The sequence below is a fragment of the Pristis pectinata genome, chromosome 11 (assembly GCF_009764475.1).
Source record: "Pristis pectinata isolate sPriPec2 chromosome 11, sPriPec2.1.pri, whole genome shotgun sequence".
Lineage (NCBI taxonomy): Eukaryota > Metazoa > Chordata > Chondrichthyes > Rhinopristiformes > Pristidae > Pristis > Pristis pectinata.
In genome coordinates, this window is record NC_067415.1 from 1,786,086 (window position 1) to 1,807,056 (window position 20,971).

The following is a 20,971-nucleotide window of genomic DNA, read 5'->3' on the forward strand; positions in this document are numbered from 1 at the left end:
AGAACTGAACACAATACTCCAAGTTTGGTCCAACCAGAGTTCTATAGAGCTGCAACATCACCTCATGGCTCTTCAACTAATGAAGAGCCAACTAATGAAGGCCCCGACTAATGAAGGCCAACACTCCATACGCTTTCTTAACAACCCTATTGACCTGTGTGGCAACCTTGAGGGATCTATGGATGTGGACTCCAAGATCCCTCTGTTCCTCCACACTGCTAAGAATCTTGCCACTAACCTTGATTCTGCCTTCAAATTCGATCTCCCAAAGTGAATCACTTCACATCCTATCAATGTCCCATTGTAACTCTCGACAACCTTCTACACTATCCACAACACCACCAAATTTATCAGCAAACTTACTAACCCACCCTTCCACTTCCTCATCCAAGTCTTTTATTAAAATCACAAAGAGCAGGGGTCCCAGAATAGATCCCTGCAGAACACCACTGGTCACCGACCTCCAGGTAGAATACGCTCCATCTACCACCGCTCTGTCTTCTGTGGGCGAGCCAATTCTGAATCCAGAATTCAGAATTGTTTAGATTGTTACCACCTAGGAGTATTCAGTAACCTAGTTGTACTCATCTCTCCATATTTACTCCCACTGAAGTCAGTGCAGGGAGCCATGTACAACAGAGAGCTGATCCTCTCACACATCACCAAAAATGAATTTCTCCCCCATTAACTCTTTCTGGGTAAAACCTCCAGATGCCAGTCACTCGCGTCCCTAATTTCACCCATGAGATTAGACAGCAACTGTTAGCAGAGGATTAATTTTCACAGCCACACCCAGTCCAGATTTACTTTTTGAAATTCTTAGCAAGATACCATGGACTGAAAAGAAGCCTTCTATTGAAAACAGCAGTGTGTCTAAAATGCCCCCACCCTGTGCCTCACCTCAAAGTGAAAGCCTTCATTAATTGCAAGGGCCTGGAGGATTTTGGAGGAGACTGTGGTGGCCAGCATATACACGTTCTTCACATCAGTCGGATCAGGATGCTCACTCCTCCAACAGTTAAACATCCACCACCCGAGGAGGGCTCCCAGCTCGTTGCCAGAGAACACCTTCCATGTGCCACTGCATCAAGACAGAAGAAGCAGGTTGCGTTAGATACCTTGGGGAGTTCACTGTGCGAATCTTCCAGGTGAGGTGCTGAAGGTGAGCAGACTCACGCCATTCTGAGACTCAAAGCACTAACTAATGCTGAGCAGAGTTGTGTTGTATTTGTGCGAAAATGAACAACCTCCACTGTAGCCTGGCCCTTGCAGGGATAGGATACCATGGTGTTGGTCACCCTTGGTCAATGGTCACCCTTCACAAGTGCAAGCAGGTTATTTTGTTATGACAGCTAAACAGTTTGCAGTTGACAAGCAAGTATCCTATTGCCCTTAGCACTAAATAAACAAGCTCAATGGTAAATCCCAGGACAGGCGGGAAGCAAACTCAGACACCTTGATATGCCTTTATGTTAAGCTGGCCATCACCTTGTCACAAGATCTGCTGAATATTCCTTTCAATGACCAATTACGATCAAGGTGCACTCAAGTTTCAATGATTCAGCTTCTAAATCCATTTCAAAGATCACACCTCTTAGCTCCGTCACCATCTAACATGGAACCTCCAGGTTGAGTTGGTGGTGAAGAAGGTGAATGCAATGTTGGCATTTATTTCTAGAGGAATAGAATATAAGAGCAGGGATGTGATGTTGAGGCTCTATAAGGCATTGGTAAGACCTCACTTGGAGTACTGTGTGCAATTTTGGGCTCCTTATTTAAGAAAGGATGTGCTGACGTTGGAGAGGGTTCAGAGAAGATTCACTAGAATGATTCCAGGAATGAGAGGATTAACATACGAGGAACATTTGACAGCTCTTGGGCTGTACTCCTTGGAGTTCAGAAGAATGAGGGGGGACCTCATAGAAACATTTTGAATGTTAAAAGGCCTTGACAGAGGAGATGTGGCAAAGTTGTTTCCCAATGTAGAGGAGTCTAGTACAAGAGGGCACGACTTCAGGATTGAAGGGCGCCCATTCAGAACAGAGATGCGGAGAAATTTCTTTAGCCAGAGAGTGGTGAATCTGCGGAATTTGTTGCCAGGGGCGGCTGTGGAGGCAAAGTCATCGGGTGTATTTAAGGCAGAGATTGATAGGTATCTGAGTAGCCAGGGCATCAAGGTTATGGTGAGAAGGCGGGGGAGTGGGGCTAAATGGGATAATGGATCAGCTCATGATAGAATGGCGGAGCAGACTCGATAGGCCGAATGGACGACTTCTGCTCCTTTGTCTTATGGAACGGAGATTAAAACCTAGACTTTCATGCTCTGTGTCACAACCGGGTGTGCAGTCAGTTCCAGGAGCTTTTAAATAAGTCAACCAAGGAATGGAAGCAGGAGGCCACTTGGCTCTTTGTGTCAGCTCTGCTGTTCAATGAGAACATGGCTGATCTTCCTCCTCAGCGCCACTTTCCTGCACTAACCCCAAATCCCTTGATTTCCTTAATCACTAAAAATGTGTTAATCTCTGGATCTAAATGTGATTAGGAAAAAAAAATCTATTAATACAAATGTTCCTATTGCCCTCTGTTTGGAGTTGATATTTATTGTTGTAAATTATTCTGTCACCTTTCTCATTCAATTATGCCATGGCACCATGGATTGGGATTCTTAATCTCACATCAAGTAAAGTCCTAGTACCCAGTTCATTAAAAAAAAACAAATAAATTCAACCTGGGATGTCACACACAACTGTGACTTTAATTAAAAAGAGCACATACAATTACAATGTGCTAAAAGCAGTAAGCACAAGTGACCTGCTCAGTTAGAGATTCTGATGCAACGTCAATGTCTGATACAAATCAAGTGCAACCCTATAAAAAGCCCTCACCTGATCTTTGAAATGAAACTGACCCCAACACCACATAACTTAGTTTGAACTTTTAAAATATGTACAAATGCAAAGTTTGTTTTGTAGTTTTATCTTTAAGTGAGCAGAGTATCCAGCAATGAAATACTGCGGGCACATTGCAGCCCTTGTGAAACCCATGGGCTCCACCCACTACTTCAAAAGGTAATGGCATTTAAACTGCACAGAATGTTTAACTTTGTTTAATATTACACAGATTATAGAGCATGCAATGGTTGAGGGAGCTATGTGCAACCCCAGCTCCTTTGTTGAACTGTCAAATCTCCTGTTTATATTCCACAATTAATCAGCAGCATACTTTGGAGATTCATTTGAGTGCAACTGCTCTAATGTTGTAAACTCGTTAGGGACAGCTTACCAACAGGGAACTATGTTGCTACAATGAGTAGGAAGCAAGGAGCGAGTAGGTTTCCAGGCAGCAGGAGCTGAGACTTGGAACGAGAAACGAGAATCTCGGTACAAGTGGGAGCCATATAAAGAACGTAGAACATAACAGCACAGTACAGGCCCTGTGGCCCACAATGTTGTGCCGACCTTTTAACCTACACTAAGATCAATCTAACCCTTCCCTCCCACATAGCCCTCCATTTCTCTATCATCCACATGCCTATCTAAGAGTCTCTTAAATGTCCCTAATGTATCTGTCTCCACCAGCACCCCTGGCAGTGCGTTCCATGCACCCACCACTCTCTGTGTAAAAAACTTACCTCTGATATCCCCCCTGTACTTTCCTCCAATCATCTTAAAATTATGCCCCCACGTTAGCCATTTCCACCCTGGAAGACAGTCTCTGGCTGTCCACTCAATCTATGCCTCTTATCATCTTGTACACCTCTATCAAATCATCTTTCATCCTCCTCCTCTCCAAAGAGAGGAGCCCTAGCTCACTCAACCTATCCTCATAAGACATGCTCTCTAATCAGGGCAACTTCCTGATAAACCTCCCCTGCACCCTCTCTAAAGCTTCCACATCCTTCCTATAGTGAGGCAACCAGAACTGAACACAATATTCTAAGTGTGGTCTAACCAGAGTTCTATAGATTACTTCATGGCTCTTGAACTCAATACCTCAACTAATGAAGGCCAACATACCACACGTCTTCTTAACAACGCTATCAACCTGCACGGCAACCTTGAGAGATCTATGGACGTGGACCCCAAGATCCCTCTGTTCCTCCACACTGCTGAGAATCCTGCCACTAACCCTGTATTTTGCCTTCAAATTCGACCTTCCAAAGTGAATCACTTCACACTCCATCTGCCACTTCTCAGCCCAGCTTTGCATCCTATCAATGTCCCATTCCAACCCTCGGTAATTCTCCACACTATCCACAACACCACCAACCTTCGTGTCATCTGTAAACTTACTAACCCACCCTTCCACTTCCTCATCCAAGTCATTTATTAAAAAAAAAATCAAAGAGCAGGGGTCCCAGAACAGATCCTGTGAATCACCACTGGTCACCGACCTCCAGGCAGAATACGCCATCTACAACCACCCTCCGTCTTCTATGAGCAAGCCAATTCCAAATCCACACAGCCATTTACCCTGGATCCCATGCCTCCCGACCTTCTGAATAAGCCTATCATGGGGAACCTTATCAAACACCTCACTAAAGTCCATACACACCATCCTCCCACATTTCAAAGAGGTACGGATTAGGAAGTTGTAGGCATGATACGTCGGTGCCAGAAGCGTGGCGACACTTGCGGGCTGCCCCCAGAACACTATGCAGAAGATGCATTTCACTGTGTGTTTTGGTGTACATGTGACTAATAAAGATATCTTATCTACCCTAATGTTTTTCCAAAGCTCCAGCACATCCTCCTCAACCGCAACATGTTCTAGCCTGTTTTACACTGTCCTCACAAATGTCAAGGTCTCTCTCACAGGTGAATACTGAAGCAAAGTATTTGCTATCTATGATGCATCCTATCTGGAGAGCAGCTGCAGAGAGTTGTGGACACAGCCCAGCGCGTCACAGAAACCAACCTCCCCTCTATGGACTCTGCCTTTACCTCTCGCTGCCTTGGTGAAGCAGCCAGCATAATCAAAGACTCCACCCACCCAGGTCATTCTCTCCTCTCCCATTAGGCAGAAGATACAGGAGCCTGAGGGCACGTACCACCAGGCTGAAGGACAGCTTCTATCCCATTGTGATAAGACTATTGAACCGTTCCCTTATACGATGAGGTGGACTCTTGACCTTACAATCTACCTTGTTGTGACCTTGCACCTTATTGCCTACCTGTACTGCACTTTCTCTGTAGCTGTGACACTTTGTACTGTTATTGTTTTTACCTGTACTACCTTAATGCACTCTGTACTAACTCAATGTAACTGCACTGTGTAATGAATTGACCTGTACGATCGGTATGCAAGACAAGTTTTTCACTGTACCTCAGTACAAGTGACAGTAATAAACTAATACCAAGTATTCATTAAGGACCTCCCCTACCTCCTCTGACTCTGGGCACGTTTCCTCCTCTATCCCTAATCGGTCCTATCTTCACTCTAGTCATCCTCCTATTCTTCACCTGTGTAGAATGCCTTGGGGTTTTCCTTAATCCTACTCGCCAAGACCTTCTCATGCTCCCTTCCAACTCTAAGACCATTCTTAAGCTCCTTCCTGGCTACCTTGTAACTCTCTAGAGAAGCAAGCTTCTTTCTTCCTCTTCCGGATATTCCACATCTCGTCAACCATGGTTCCTTCACCCTACCATCTTTTTCCTGCTTAATGGGACAAACATCCAGAGCCCCCTGCAAGTGATCTCTAAACAACCTCCACATTTCCATTGTGCATTTCCCCGAGTACATCTGCTCCCAATTTACACTCCCAAGTTCCTGCCTAACAGCATCATAATTCCCCCTCCCCCAATTAAATACTTTCCCATACTGTCTGCTCCTAACCCTCTCCAAGGCAAGGGTAAAGGTCAGGGGGTTGTGGTCACTGTCTCTGAAATGCTCACCCACCAAGTGATCTGACACCCGACCAGGCTCATGCCTGGTACCAGATCTAGAATGGCCTCATCTCTAGTCGGCCTGTCTACATATTGTGTCAGGAATCCTTCCTGGACACACCTAACAAATTCTGCCCCATCAAAACCTTTTGCACTAAGGAGGTGCCAGTCAATATCAGGGAAGTTGAAATCACCCATGACAACAACCCTGTTATTTTTTGCAAAATCTGCCTCCTGATCTGTTCCTCAGTGTCTCTGCTGCTATTGGGGGGTCTGTAGAATACTCCCAATAGTGTGATTGCTCCCTTCCTGTTTCTGACCTCCACCCACACTGACTCAGTGGACGATCCCTCTAGGATGTCTTCCTTTTCTGCAGCTGTGATACTATCCCTGATTAACAAAGCCACTCCCCCACCTCTTTTACCTCCCTCCCTGTCCCTTTTGAAACAGCTGAAGCCTGGAACATCCAGCAGCCATTCCTGCCCTTGTGACAGCCAAGTCTCTGTAATGGCCACAACGTCGTAGTTCCACGTACTGACCCATGCTCTAAGTTCATCACTCTTGTTCCTGATACTTCTCGCATTAAAATAGACACACTTCAACCCATCCAACTGGCTGCAATTTTGCCCTATCAACTGCCTATCCTTCCTCACAGTTTCTCTACACACTGCATCAACCTGTACACCAACTGCCGCATCCTCTGACCTATCACTCGGGTTCCCATCCCCTGCCAAACTAGTTTAAACCCTCCGCAACTGCTCCAGCAAACCTGCCCGCAAGGATATTGGTCCCCCTCCTGTGAGAGTCTGTTCTTTTCCAGGTAGCAGGACAAATAAAAGAGGGACAGCTGCAAATTGTTGTGATAATTGATTGGGAAAATAGCTAATTGACGCAACCAATAAAAAGGTAGGGTTAAGCAGAGCAGCCATTGTAGGAGTGGATCTGTGTTAGAGCGGGAAGCTGAGGCTTTAGTGAATAGAAGTGGAGGCCAAGGTGAGGTTCTGTTAAGTTCCCTTTCTTTCTTTATTATTGCACAGGTAGAGCAGTGGGAATGACACCCAGTGCAGTGGTGTGCTCCTCTTGCATGATGTGGGAAGTCAGGGGGACCTCCAGTGACCCTGATGTCGACACCTGTGAGAAGCGCATCCAGCTGCAGCTCCTTACAGACAGTGTTAGGGAACTGGAGCTGGATGACCTTCGGATTGTTCGGGAGACTGAGGGATTGATAGACAGGGAAGCAATCACACCCAAGTTGCAGGAGGCAGGTAGCTGGGTGACTGTCAGGAGTGGAAAAGGGAATAGGCAGTCAGTGCATGTACCCCTGTGGCTGTTCCCCTCAATAACAAATGTATCATTTTAGATAGCGTTGGGGGGGGAACCCACCAGGGGAAAGCCACAGCAGTCAGGTCTCAAGCACTGAGTCTGGCTCTTTCCCTCAGAAGGGAAGGAGGGAGAAGAGGTAAGTGGTAGTGATAGGGGATTCATTGGTTAGGGGAGCAGGCAGGAGGTTCTGTGGACGAGAACGAGACTCTCGGATGGTATGTTGCCTCCCAGGTGCCAGGGTCAGAGATGTCTCAGATCAAGTCCATAGCATTCTTAAGGGGGAGGGTGAACAACCAGAAGTCGTGGTCTACATCAGTACCAATGACATAGGCAATAAACGTGATGACGTCCTGCAGAGTGAATTCAGGGAGTTAGGTGCCAAGTTAAAAGACAGGACCTCCAGGGTGGTGATCTCAGGACTGCTACCCATGCCACATGCCAGTGCGGCAAGAAATAGGAAGATAGTGCAGTTTAACACATGGCTAAAGCAGATGGTGCAGGAGGGAGGGCTTCAGATTTTCAGATCATTGGGCTCTCTTCCAGGGTAGGTGGGACCTGTACAAATGGGACTGTTTGCACCTGAACTGGAGGGGGACCAATATCCTTGCGGGAGGGTTTGCTAGTTCTGTCGGGGGAGGGGTTTAAACTGGAGTTGCAGGGGGGGTGGGAACCAGAGTGGCAGGGCAGCAAGTGGAGGGGCTGTGGGGAAAGTAGTTGTTAAGACTACAGACAGAGATGGAAACCGAAAAGGTTGAGCGTGATGGGATAACGTTCCGAGTCGCATTTATTTCAATGCAAGGGGTATTGTAGGTAAGGTAGATGAACTCAGAGCATGGATCCGTACATGGAATTATGATGTTGTAGCCATTAATGAGACTTGGTTGCAGGAGGGGCAGGACTGGCAGCTCAATATCCTGGGGTTCCATTGTTTTAGACATGATAAAGGGGGAGGGGTGGCACTACTCATGAGGGAAAATGTCATGGCAGTGCTCAGAGGACATACTGGAGGGCTCGACTACTGAGGCAATTTGGGTGGAATTGAGGAACAAAAATGGGATGACCATGTTAATGGGACTATACTATAGACCTCCCAACAGTCAGTGGGATTTGGGAGCAAATTTGTAGACAGATAGCAGACAGCTGTAGGAAATATAAAGTTGTGATAGTAGGTACTTTTAAACTTTCCACATATTGAATGGGATTTCCCATACCGTAAAAGGACTGGATGGGATAGAGTTTGTCAAATTGTTCAGGAAAGCTTTCTTAATCAGTATGTAGAGGTCCCAATACTGGATCTCCTCTTAGGGAATGAGACAGGGCAGGTGACAGAAGTGAGTGTAGGGGAACACTTTGCATCTAGTGATCATAATTCCATTAGCTAATTATGGAGAAGGATAGGACTGGTCCTGGGGTTAAGATCCTGAAATGGAGGAAGGAGTTCGGATGTTATGTTTGAGTTGTATAAGACATTGGTGAGGCTGAATTTAGAGTATTGTGTGCAGTTCTGGTCATCTACCCACAGGAAAAATATCAATAACCTTGAAAGAGTGCAGAGAAAATTTACCCAGATGTTGCTGGAACTTGAGGACCTGAGTTACAGGGACAGGTTGTATAGTTTAGGATGTTATTCCCTGGAGCACAGGAGAATGAGGGGACATCTTAAAGAAGTATACAAAATTGAGGGGTATAGATAAGGTGAATGCATGCAGGCCTTTTTCCTCTCAGGTTGGGCGAGACTAGAACTAGAGGTTATAGGTTTAGGGTGAAAGGTGAAATATTTAAGGGGAGTCTGAGGGGGAACTACTTCACTCAGAAGGTGGTGCGAGTGTGGAATGAGCTGCCAGCAGCAGTGGTAGATGCAGGTTCAATTGTGACATTTAAGAGAAGTTTGGATAGGTACATGGATGTGAGAGGTATGGAGGGCTATGGTCTGGGTGCGGGTAGATAGGACTAGGCACAAAACCAGGCCGGCATGGACTAAGTGGGCTGAAGGGCCTGTTTTTTGTACTGTAGTGCTCACTTCATTTATGTTAGCTCCTGAATGAGTTATCTGATTGATTGGTCCCACTCTGGTGAAGAGTTCTGGATCAAATCTGTGTCTTCCCCTCGAGACTACATTGTCACCACTGTAACTCCATCTAATTCTGCCACACTTCAGCTCATCATTAGCTGGCACAACCTTCTTCACTTATTTCCTCTGGACTTGAATATTCCACTGCACCCAACTGGTCTCCCTCATTTAACTTCCCTGGAAGTGGTCAGGTCTCTCATCCATCATCTGTGCACTGGATAGCCTATATTGACACCTGGTTAAGCAATGCCTCAATTTTGAAATTTCCCCAATTTTTGGCTCCCTTCGTTATCCTGTCCTTCCCCCTCTCTAACCTCCTCCAGCCTTATAATCTACACTATAGTTTCATCCTCTTGCTTCCAAATCATGCATAAATCAAGCTTTATTGCAAATCTCAGAATCAGATTTATTAACACCGACTTATATGACATGAAATGTGTTGCTTTGCGGCAGCAGTACAGTGCAAAGACTTCAAATTACTATAAATTACAAAAATAAATAAATAGTCCAAAAAAAATAACAAGGTAGTTATGGATCATTCAGGAACATGATGTCAGAGGGGAAGAAGCTGTTCCTGAATCTAATCGCTCCATCACTGGTGTCAACACTTCAGTAGCCCCAAGCTCTCCCACTCCCCATTACATTTCTCATTTCAGATGCTCCTCTAACCTACCTTTAGGTCATCTGCCTTAACATCCCCTTACATTGCTCGGCATCAGCCTTTTGTTTGATTGCACAGGTTGACTCTGTGGTTAAGAAGGCATATGGTGTATTGTCCTTCATCAACCGTGGAATTGAATTTAGGAGCCGAGAGGTAATGTTGCAGCTATATAGGACCCTGGTCAGATGCCACTTGGAGTACTGTGCTCAGTTCTGGTCACCTCACTACAGGAAGGATGTGGAAGCCATAGAAAGGGTGCAGAGGAGATTTACAAGGATGCTGCCTGGATTGCGGAGCATGCTTTATGAAAGCAGGTTGAGGGAACTTGGTCTTTTCCCCTTGGAGCAACGGAGGATAAGGAGGGACCTGATAGAGCAGGCAGGCATGGTCGTGTAGCAGTTAGCATAACGCTATTACAGCACCAGTGACCCAGGTTCAATTCCCGCTGCTGCCTGTAAGGACTTTGTACATTCTCCCTGTGTCTGCATGGGTTTCCTCCAGGTGCTCTGGTTTCCTCCCACATTCCAAAGACATACAGGTTAGGAAGTTGTGGGCGTGCTATGTTGGCACCAGAAGCGTGGCGACACTTGCAGGCTGCCCCCAGAACACACTAAGCAGAAGATGCATTTCACTGTGTGTTTCGATGTACATGTGACTAATAAAGATCTTATCTTAGAGGTATACAAGATGATGAGAGGCATTGATTGGGTAGATAGTCAGAGGCTTTTTCCTAGGGCTGAAATGGTTGCTACAAGAAGACACAGGTTTAAGGTGCTGGGGAGTAGGTACAGAGGAGATGTCAGGGGTAAGTTTTTTAAATCAGAGAGTGGAGAGTGTGTGGAATGGGCTACCGGCAACGGTGGTGGAGGCAGATACAATAGGGTCTTTTAAGAGACTTTTGGATAGGTACGTGGAGCTGAGAAAAAGAGGGCTATGTGTCTCTAAGGTAGGGACATGTTTGGCACAGCTTTGTGGGCCAAAGGGCCTGAATTGTGCTATAAGTTTTCTATGTTTCTAACCACGTGAAGATGGTGGAGCATTAATGAAAACTGCACACCACTAAGTAATAAACATCACTTACGGTGAACAGTGGTTTTATTTCAAATATTAAGTTTGTTAGGCATAATTGCTCTGCAAGGTGCAATACTTACTCCTCTTGCTCTTCCGCAACAGCCAGTCTGTCTGCATCAGGATCTGTAGCCAATACAACCCGAGCCCCTTCTTTCTCAGCTAGCTTGATCGCAAGAACCTAATGAGAGCAAGGAAAGGTCATGTCAGGTGAAGTCCTATTTACAGTAAAGATTCAATATGGAGTGAAGCAATCATCATTGAAATGTAGACAGAGAGAGGGGGAATCCTACACTGAGTCCCACAGACTATCTGCATGTGAACTAAATTAGGCCAGAATATTCACCAAGTGAGCTCCCACTGTCTGTTGTACCCATTTTGTTGCTTCTCTTCCACACACCTATTAGCTTCACTTCCAAGTAAATTATATCCCTCTCAATTGGCACCCCAACAAAACTTCAAATATTTCAGCTTTATACAAACTCCCGGCGTTAGCATATTTTTATTATTTTGAGGAACTTTTAAATTTACATTCAGGATGTCACTGACATGTCCATCATTGAGATAAGATTTCTTTTAGTCACATGTACATCGAAACACACAGTGAAATGCATCTTTTTGTGTAGAGTGTTCTAGGGGCAGCCCACAAGTGTCGCCACGCTTCTGGTGCCAACATTATTGCTGCCAGCCCTAGAGAGGCAGTATTGGATTTTCTTGTTAAACTGCTGCAGTTCATGTGGTAAAAGTGCTCCCACAATTTGGTTAGACAGGGAACCTACATTTTGGTCCAGCATCAATGAAGGCATACTAATATAATGGTAGTGTATTATATTAGTAATAAAATACTAATATAATGGGATGGTCTGTAACTTTGAGGGAATGGCATTCTATGCACTCCTGGTAATCCTAGCTTTTGGAAATTGCAGTTTGGAACTGATAACCTTTGCGTCAACTTTATGCTATCTGTAAGCTGCTGCTGGGTCAGACTTTGCATATGTATTACCGGGGCTCCCTAGGTTACAAATAACCTGACTTATGAAAATCTGACTTCATGCAAATTCTTCCATACATTTTTAAAGCATTTTTCAAGCTAGTAGTAATAATAATAATGTTTCATAGTATTCATTAATGACCGGGTACAGTATATATTCCATTACAGAACATTACAGCACAGTACAGGCCCTTCGGCCCACAATGTTGTGCTGACATTTTATCCTGCTCTAAGATCTATCTAACCCTTCCCTCCCACATAGCCCTTCATTTCTCTATCATTCATGTGTGTAAGAGTCTCTTAAATGTCCCTAATGTTTCTGCCCCCACAACCTCCATAGGCAAATGCGTTCCACATACCCACCACCCTCTGTGTATATAAAAAAAAACTTACCCCCTGACATCCCCCTTATACCTTCCTCCAATCACCTTAAAATTATGTCCCCTTGTGTTAGCCATTGTCATCCTGGGAAAAAGTCTCTGACTGTCCACTCAATCTATGCCTCTTATCATCTTGTACACCTCTATCAAGTCGCCTCTCATCCTCCTCCTCTCCAAAGAGAAAAGCCCTAGCTCACTCAACCTATCCTCGTAAGACATGCTTTCCAATCCAGGCAACATCCTGGTAAATCTCCTCTGCACCCTCTCTAACGCTTCCACATCCTATAATGAGGCAACCAGAATTGAACACAATACTCCAAGTGTGGTCTAACCAGTTCTATAAAGCTGCAACATCACCTCGCGGCTCTTGAACTCAATCCCCTGACTAATGAAGGCCAACACACCATATGCCTTCTTAACAACCCTATCGACCTGCGCGACAACCTTGGAGGGATCTATGGATGTGAACCCCAAGATCCCCCTGTTCCTCCGCACTGCTATGTATACACTTGCTAGAATTCTTTCATTTCCATAGAACCATACAGCACAAAACAGGCCCTTCGGCCCACCATGTTGTGCCGTCCATCAAACCACCCTCACACTACCTAACCCTTTCCTCCCGCATATCCCTCTATCTCACATTCCTCCATGTGCCTATCCAACAAGCTCTTGAACCTGTCCAATGTATCTGCCTCCACCACCACCCCAGGCAGTGCACTACATGCACCAACCACTCTCTGGGTGAAAAATCTCCCCCGACATCTCCCCTGAACCTCCCACCCATAACCCTAAAGCCATGCCCTCTCGGCTTGAGCATTGGTGCCCTGGGAAGGAGGCGCTGACTGTCTACTCTATCTATTCCTCTCAATATCTTATATACCTCTATCATGTCTCCTCTCATCCTCCTCCTTTCCAGTGAATAAAGCCCTAGCACCTTAAGCCTCTCCTCATGTTAAATACGCTCTAATCCAGGCAGCATCCTGGTAAATCTCCTCTGCACCCTCTCCAACACCTCCACATCCTTCCTATAATGAGGCGACCAGAACTGAACACAGTACTCCAAGTGTGGCCTAACTAGAGGTTTGTAAAGCTGCATCATCACTTCGCAGCTCTTAAACTCAATCCCGCGATTTATGAAAGCCAACATCCCATTGGCCTTCTTAACTGCTCTTTCCACCTGTGAGGCAACTTTCAATGAACTGTGAATATGAACCCCCAGATCCCTCTGCTCCTCCACACTGCCAAGTACCTTGCCGTTTACCCTGTACTCTGCCCTGGAGTTTGTCCTTCCAAAGTGTACCACCTCACACTTCTCCGGATTGAACTCCATCTGCCACTTGTCAGCCCAGCTCTGCATCCTATCAATATCCCTCTGTAAGCTCTGACAGCCCTCCACACTATCCACAACACTGCCGATCTTAGTGTCGTCTGCAAACTTACTAACCCAGCCTTCCACCCCCTCATCTAAGTCATCTATAAATATCACAAAAAGTAGAGGTCCCAGAACCGATCCCTGTGGGACACCACTAGTCACTGCCCTCCAATCCGAGGGCACTCCTTCCACCACAACCCTCTGTTTTCTACAAGCAAGCCAATTCCTAATCCACACAGCCAAGCTTCCCTGGATCCCTTGGCCTCTGACCTTCTGAAGAAGCCTACCATGAGGAACCTTATCAAACACCTTACTAAAATCCATGTAGACCACATCCACCGCACTACCCTCATCAATCTTCATTGAATGATCACCAGAACTGCCCATAGTTAAACTAACAACATGGGTAGCTATGAAAAAACAGACATTTCTAATTTATGGAGAAATTGGCTTTGGTACAGTTCCCAGGAATCAAGCCCTTATGTAACCCAGGGGCTGCTTGTATAAGTTAAATTCACTTTATTGCTGGAAACTAGAGACTCACCCCAGTTGATTGAGTAGGATGACTGCTTTAATGCCTTACTTGCCCTCAAACAATGACAAACAATGTGAACAGGCAGGGAATGAAGACCATGTGCAGGTAGATATGCAATTTACATTGGCATTACAGTTGGCACAGACATCGTGGACTGAAGGGCCTGTTCCTGCATTGTACAGTTCTATGTTCTATCTATTATGTAATTCAAGACTATAAGATAGCACAATGGAGAATGAAACTTTTGAGAAGACCATGGAAGTCTAAGCTATAGGACTAGCAGAGCCAGGAGCAGACAGCTCCAGGAGCAATCATGGCTACAGGTTGGAAATGAAAAGAGGGAGACCGCTGGAGGGTTGATTGGTAATTTCTGCAGCAAAGCATCCTTTGTAATTGATGTGTTGGCTGTGAGTATATCACATTTATTCACAAATACAGGGCAAGAGTTTACACTACAAACAATCCCTTGAGCCTGCTCCATCAATCAACAAGATCATGAACCGTGGCTGATCCACTTATAATTCCACATTCTTTCTGAGCCCTGGTAACGTTCCGCCCACTTGATCATCAAGAATTTATCTACCTCTGCCTTAAAAATGTTTCTAAGACTCTGCTTCTAGCATCCTTCAAGGAAGAGACTTCCAAAAACTCATGAACCGCTGAAGGGGATAAAAAAAAAATCACCTAATCTGCATTAACTGATGAACAGGGACACTTAGTTCCATATACTCCCAGGAGGAAACACCACCCCACACCCACCCTGGCAAAACACCAAAGGATCTGATGTGTTTCAATCCTGAAAAGCCTGCCTCTAATTTTTGTTTTAAAAACCACATTCCCTGGTTGTAAACCGCCCAACTGGTGGAAGCAGGGAGAAACAAGTTTCCCTCACTACTTTGAAAATTTAAGTGAACTTACCCTGTAACTTTCCAAATAGGGAGTTACAGAGTTATACAGCACAGAAACAGGCTCCAATATGTCCATGCTGACCAAGTTGCCTACTGAGCTAGTCCCATTTTGACCCATATCCCCCTAAACCTTTCCTATCCATGTAACTGTCCAAATTCTAAGCACTGACCTCTTGGAAACCAGGATCATCCTAATAAATCTATGTTGCACTACTTACAACTCTGCTGAGTGTATGTGGTGCCGAGAACTCCCTCAGTACACAAGATGAACCGGTGTTTTGTACAGCTGGAACACAACTTGGGTACCTGCTACATCACAAGGGTCAGTAGAGGATTAAGTGAATCAGAAAGAATGGGCATATCCCATATTGCCTGCTATTCATCCTCCAAACTGTCTGAAGACACAGGCAGCATTCTCTGGACAAGTGGAGTGACCATGCCAAACTGAAATTCTGTAGTCATTCATCACTTCCAATTACTTAACCAGAGGCCTCACAGTACAAAAGCACATACAACAGCATAAAACTCAGTTCAATCCCTGTCCAGACCCAACTCCTGACCAGAGTTCCAAGTGTTTGCTTGTGCTGTGGATAGGAAAGGTTTAGGGGGATATGGGCCAAAATGGGACTAGCTCAGGTAGGCAACTTGGTCAGCATGGTGTTATGGACTCAGTGAAAGTCCCTTTAAGATAGAGTGTGTGTGTGTGGGGCGTGCTTACGTCAATAGAAGATAAAGGACGTAATGACGTGGTTGAAGAAGTTAGAAGAAGAAAGAGAGAGAGAAGGGAGAGAGACACCAGCCTGCTTGTTTTCTCTATCGATGGATGAGAAACAATAACTGTGTTTGCCACTGAAATCCATGTATGGAAGTTGGAAGTAATCCGGTGGAGTTCACTTTGTTGCTGACCTGTAGAAGGAAACAGGTATTTGTGTGTGGACGACCACGGTTCGGATGCTTTTTGGGGTGAGGAAGTCACTACCGAGTAAACACTGAAGTGTCGTTTGGGTTCCATCGTGGAACATTTGGATTTCGTATGTACTCTCTCTATGTTTTTCTACATCTACATCTTATCTTCAGACAACGGTGGTTGTTGAAGAAGCCCTTGCTCATGTTTCACCTTATGGCTTGCGGAACTGAACTTTAAGAACCATTCCGGAACTGGGAGTTTTGGACTTTGTCACACACACACGACGAGTTTAGTTTTGGGGTTAACGTTCGAGGTTTAACATTTTTGAATTCTAACATACTAACATTTTTACTTTTATTTTACATATTATCATAAGTAGTGATTAATAAAATAGTTTTTAACACTGAATCATGCTCAGTGTGTTTCTTTTGTTGCTGGTTTGTGACAATGGACACATTGGAGCCTGTTTCTGTGCTGTATAACTCTGACTCCCTGTTTGGAAAGTCACAGGGTAAGTTCACTTAAATTTTCAAAGTAGTGAGGGAAACTTGTTTCTCCCTGCTTCCACCAGTTGGGGAGTTTACAAACACAGCAGCTGACTGTGAGAAGAGCAAAGACCTCACATCATGCGTAGAAATTATAACTTTACTCACTGTTTGAAGAGATAACGGTACAAGCAGACAAGAGAGACACAGTGGGTGTGACTCCCATGGATTTAGAACCATAGAACAATACAGCACAATACAGGCCCTTCGGTCCACCATGTTGTGCTGACCTTAAACCACGCCTAAGACTATCTAACCCCTTCCTCCCACATATCCCCCTATTTCAAATTCCTCCATATGCTTATCTAACAATCTCTTGAACTTGACCAATGTATCAGCCTCCACCACTACCCCAGGCAGCGCATTCCATGCACCAACCACTCTCTGGGTAAAAAACCTCCCTCTGATATCTCCCTTGAACTTACCACCCATTACCTTAAAGCCATGCCCTCTTGTATTGAGCATTGGTGCCCTGGGAAAGAGGTGCTGGCTGTCCACTCTATCTATTCCTCTTAATATTTTGTATACCTCTATCATGTCTCCTCTCATCCTCCTTTTCTCCAATGAGTAAAGCCCTAGCTCCCTTAGTCTCTCCTCGTAATCCATACTCTCCAATCCAGGCAGCATCCTGGTAAATCTCCTCTGCACCCTTTCCAACACTTCCACATCCTTCCTATAATGAGGCGACCAGAACTGGACACAGTACTCCAAGTGAGGCCTAACCAGAGTTTTGTAAAGCTGCATCATTTCCTCACGGCTCTTAAACTCGATCCCACGGCTTATGAAAACTAGGATCCCATAAGCTTTTTTAACTACCCTATCCACCTGTGAGGCAACTTTCAGTGATCTGTGGATATGAACCCCCAGATCCCTCTGCTCCTCTACACTACCCAGTATCCTGCCATTAACCTTGTACTCCGCCTTGGAGTTTGTCCTTCCAAAGTGTAACACCTCACACTTCTCCAGATTGAACTCCATCTGCCACTTCTCAGACCAGCTCTGCATCCTATCAATATCCCTCTAAGCTTCGACAGCACTCTACACTATCCACAACACCACCGACCTTTGTGTCGTCTGCAAACTTGCTAACCCACCCTTCCACCCCCTCATCCAAGTCGTTAATAAATATCATGACAAGTAGAGGTCCCAGGACCGATCCTTGTGGGACACCACTAGTCACAGCCCTCCAATCTGAATGCAGTCCCTCAACCACAACCCTCTGCTTTCTACAGGCAAGCCAATTCTGAATCCACATGGCCAAGCCCCCCTGGATCCCTTGCCCTCTGACCTTTTAAAAAAGCCTACCATGTGGAACCTTGTCAAACGCCTTACTAAAATCCATGTAGACCACATCTACTACACTACCCTTATCAATCTTCCTGGTCACCTCCTCAAAGAATCCTATCAGGCTTGTGAGCAAGATCTTCCCTTCACAAACCCATGCTGGCTGTCCCTAATCAGTCCATGATTCTCTAAATGATCATAGATCCTATCTCTTAGAATCCTTTCCAACAGCTTGCCCACCACAGACGTAAGGCTCACTGGTCTGTAATTCCCTGGACTATCCCTACTACCTTTTCTGAATAAGGGGACAACATTTGCCACCCTCCGATCCTCTGGTATCATTCCTGTGGACAACGAGGACTCAAAGGTCCTAGCCAATGGTTCAGCAATCTCCTCCCTCGCCTTGCGAAGCAGCCTAGGGACTATTCCGTCAGGCCCTGGGGACTTATCTATCCTAATATTTTCTAACAGCTCTAACACATCCTCTCTCTTGATATCTACATGCTCTAGAACATTAACCTTACCAACACTGTCCTCAGTGAAATCAAGGCCCCTCTTCTTGGTGAATACTGAAGAGAAGTATTCATTGAGAACCTCACCCACTTCCACAGCTTCCAGGCACATCTTCCCACCTTTGTCTCTAATCAGACCTACCTTCACTCTCGTCATCCTTCTGCTCTTCACGTACGAGAAAAAAGCCTTGGGATTCTCCTGAACCCTACTCACCAAAGCCTTTTCATGCCCCTTTCTTGCTCCCCTCAGCCCCTTCTTAAGTTCCTTCCTTGCTACTCTATATTCCTCATGGGCCCTGTCTGATCCTTGCCTTTTACACCTTATGTATGCTGCCCTCTTCTTCCTAACTAGTTGTTCCACCTCTCTCGTCACCCACGGTTCCTTCACCCTGCCATTCCTTCTCTGCCTCACGGGACAAATTTATCCCGAACATCCTGCAAGAGATCCCTGAACATTGACCACATCTCCATAGTACATTTCCCTTCAAAAATGTCACCCCAATTTACACTCTCCCCAATTAAATATCTTCCCATCCTCTTTGCTCCTATCCTTGTCCATGACAATGCTAAAGGTTAGGGAGCGGTGGTCACTGTCCCCCAAATGCACACCCACTGAGAGATCTGTCACCTGACCGGTTCACTACCTAATACTAGATCTAATATGGCACTCCCTCTAGTCGGCCTGTCAACATACTGTGACAGGAATCCATCCTGGACACACTTAAACTCTGCCCTGTCTAAACCTTTGGCACTAAGCAGGTGCCAATCAATATTTGGGAAGTTGAAGTCTCCCATGATAACAACCCTGTTGTTCTTGCACCTTTCCAAAATCTGCCTCCCAATCTGCTCCTCAGTATTCCTGCTGCTACCGGGAGGCCTATAGAATACTCCCAGTAGAGTAACTGCTCCTTTCTTGTTCCTAACTTCCACCCATACTGACTCTAGAGAGGATCCTTCTACATTATCCACCCTTTCTGCAGCTGTAACAGTGTCCCTGACCAGTATCACCGCCCCTCCTCCTCTTCTCCCCTCCTCCCTACCCCTTTTAAAACACTGAAAACCAGGAATATTCAATATCCATTCCTGCCCTGGTGACAGCCAAGTCTCTGCGAGAGCCACAATATCATAGTCCCATGTACTTATCCAAGCTCTCAGTTCATCACCCTTATTCCTGATACTTCTTGCATTTAAGTAAATGCACTTTAGCCCATCCACCTTTTTACTTTTATACCCTGTACTCTGCTTCTCCTAGCTCACAGCCTCTCTGCATGTTAGATCTGACCTTTCCCCATTCACTTCTTCCTCTGACCTACTCCTCTGGTTCCCATCCCCCTCGCAAACTAGTTTACACCCTCCCGAACCACCCTAGCAAACCTGGCTGCAAGGATATTGGCCCCCTTTGGGTTCAGGTGTAACCCATCCTCTCTGTACAGCTCCCACCTTCCCCAGAAGAGATCCCAATGATCCAAAAATCTAAAACCCTCCCTCCTGCACCAAGTTCTCAGCCACACATTCATCTGCCATCTCCTCCTATTCCTACCTTCACTATCGCGTGGCACTGGCAGCAATCCTGAGATTGCTACCCTTGAGGTCCTGTTCTTCAGCCTTCTGCCTAGCTCGCTAAAATCACTTTTCAGGACCTCATCCCTCTTCCTACCTATGTTGTTGGTACCAACATGTACCACGACTTCTGACTGTTCTCCCTCCCACTCAAAAATGCTGTGGACCCAATTAGAGACATCCTGGACCCTGGCACCTGGGAGGCAACATACCATCTGGGATTCATGCTCAGTGCCACAGAACCTCCTATCTGTTTCCCTGACTATCGAGTCCCCTATCACTACTGCCCTCCTCTTCTCCTCCCTTCCCTTCTGAGCAGCAGGACCAGTCCCAGTGCCAGAGACCTGGCTACTGCTGCTTGATCCCTGCAGGTCATCCCCCTCAACAGCTTCCAAAACAGAAAACCTGTTATTGAGGGGAACAGTCTCCGGGGTTTACAGAAGGTTTCAGTAAAGTGCCACAAAAGTTCAGGTCAAAATCAAAGAATAGAAAGATCATTACAAACTGGAAGAACATAGTACAGGTTGAGGAAAGTGGTGTCCTACAGGGATCTGTGCCACATTCACAGCCACTTACCATGCACAAGAGACCATGAGGGCTCTGGAATTATAGGAATGAAGTTAAAAACTTGCAGACAATCCCAAATTGTGGATTACATCAAACAAAATACTGGAAGCCATAAAACAGTCCTGAGAAGTGGGATGCTGCGTTTGGAGACACAAGAGATTCTTCAGATGCTGGAATCTGGAGCAACACACACAAAATGCTGGAGAAACTCAACAGGTCAGCCAGCATCTGTGGAGGGAATTGAAGAGTTGATGTTTCAGGCCGAGACCCTCCGTAAGACTGTCCATTTCCCTCCAGAGATGCTGCCTGACCTGTTGAGTTCCTCCAGCATCATAATGTTTTTCACCTAGATTCCAGCATCTGCGGTCCTTAGTTTCTCTCATAAGAAATAAAAGTGGAATT

The 20,971-nt window shown here is 45.6% G+C and overlaps 1 protein-coding gene across 4 annotated transcripts in view; it reads right to left on the reverse strand.

Annotated features, from left to right (window-relative positions):
* pgm2l1 (phosphoglucomutase 2-like 1) overlaps nucleotides 1-20,971 on the reverse strand; it is a 96,947-nt gene that overhangs the window by 18,942 nt on the left and 57,034 nt on the right. For all 4 annotated transcript variants that reach the window (XM_052025899.1, XM_052025898.1, XM_052025896.1 and 1 more), the window contains exons 8-9: nucleotides 11,092-11,189; nucleotides 901-1,081 (exon numbers count right to left, since the gene is read on the reverse strand). In XM_052025899.1, the coding sequence (XP_051881859.1) occupies nucleotides 901-1,081; nucleotides 11,092-11,189 (279 nt within the window). The remainder of the gene's footprint in view (nucleotides 1-900; nucleotides 1,082-11,091; nucleotides 11,190-20,971) is intronic.